Source organism: Thermobia domestica, chromosome 17, assembly GCF_964235325.1.
Source record: "Thermobia domestica chromosome 17, izTheDome1.hap1.1, whole genome shotgun sequence".
Taxonomy (NCBI): domain Eukaryota; kingdom Metazoa; phylum Arthropoda; class Insecta; order Zygentoma; family Lepismatidae; genus Thermobia; species Thermobia domestica.
In genome coordinates, this window is record NC_137470.1 from 67,918,017 (window position 1) to 67,919,177 (window position 1,161).

Consider the following 1,161-nt stretch of genomic DNA (forward strand, 5'->3'; position numbering starts at 1 on the left):
GTGAAAAAATGTATCCGTAGTGAATCACCACATGTAATTGCATGTTGATACAGATATCTGCATAGTAGTATCAATAATCTTCGTGCTCAGGATTATGCAGTTGTGTACCTCGATGAAACGTAGTTTGACAGTAACTCCTGTCGGACGAAGAACTAAAGAGACGATTCGGGCAAATGTGCTGCAACGAGTCCTGGGAATAAAGATGTCAGATATGTTATTTTACATTGCAGTAAGTGTTGAGTTTTTATTGACAATGCGCTTCTAGTAACTCACAAAACAATGGCTGATGCTCCAGCAGACAACCATGGTAGCATGAATACAGGTATCTTTGAGGATTGGTTAGAGGAGAAACTATTAAAACGCCTCGAGACACCATCTGTAATTGTTGTGGACAATGCCTCGTATCACAATCATGTTCTCAATCCAAAACCAACCTCTTCTGAAAGAAAAAGTCAATTTCTTAACTATATGACTTTACATAATATTGCTACTCCTAATCCTGTTCCTATAATTCCTGTTTACCTTGAAGTAATCGACAGAAAAAAGAAATATACGGTGGAAGAACTGCCTGCAAGATATGAGGATATTATGCTACGTTCACCACCCTACAATTGCGACCTCAACACCATCCAAACGGCGTGGTCAGAACTGAAGGGTAGGGTTTCGTCTCAAAATTTAAGGAAACGGAGAGTGGGGAAAATAATACAGCCTTTTAAGGAGTCCTGTATTCAAGTGACGCCCGAAAAGTGGATAAACTATGTGGAATGCATTGAACAAGGCTACGAAACCTTTCAATCTATTTTTGATTAAAGGACTGAAATATGTGTACAAGTAACAGATTGTTCAGAAATTTAGAGTGATGATAATAGCGCATAAACAAGAAAGGTAAGAGTTTACTACATTTTGATCACACACATATTAATGTTGAAATAATAATTATTATTGTTCTTAGTAATAGCAAAAGTAGTAACAGTAAAATGGCTACTGTACACTCCGCATAAAAAAATTGCGACAAGTAACGCTGTGCAGCTAGGCCACCCAATATACACTTTCTTATCCCATAATCGTGTCAGGTAAAGATACCCCTCTCTCTCCTCCTTTCCTCTCTCCCATACTAAAATTAGCTAACAACATGGGCGCTATTCTAATTTCATTTCTAAA

General features: G+C 37.7%; 1 protein-coding gene across 1 annotated transcript; it reads left to right on the forward strand.

The window, feature by feature from the left end:
• The first annotated feature begins 279 nt into the window (after positions 1–279).
• On the forward strand, positions 280–810 carry LOC145674048 (uncharacterized). Its single transcript, XM_081743874.1, has one exon. The coding sequence runs from the start codon at positions 280–282 to the stop codon at positions 808–810; it is 531 nt and encodes a 176-aa protein (XP_081600000.1).
• The last annotated feature ends 351 nt before the right edge of the window (positions 811–1,161 follow it).

What these genes read in the sequence shown, in the direction of transcription:
- LOC145674048 (XM_081743874.1), top strand. Translation starts at nt 280, where the DNA reads ATGGCTGATGCTCCAGCAGACAACCATGGTAGCATGAATACAGGTATC.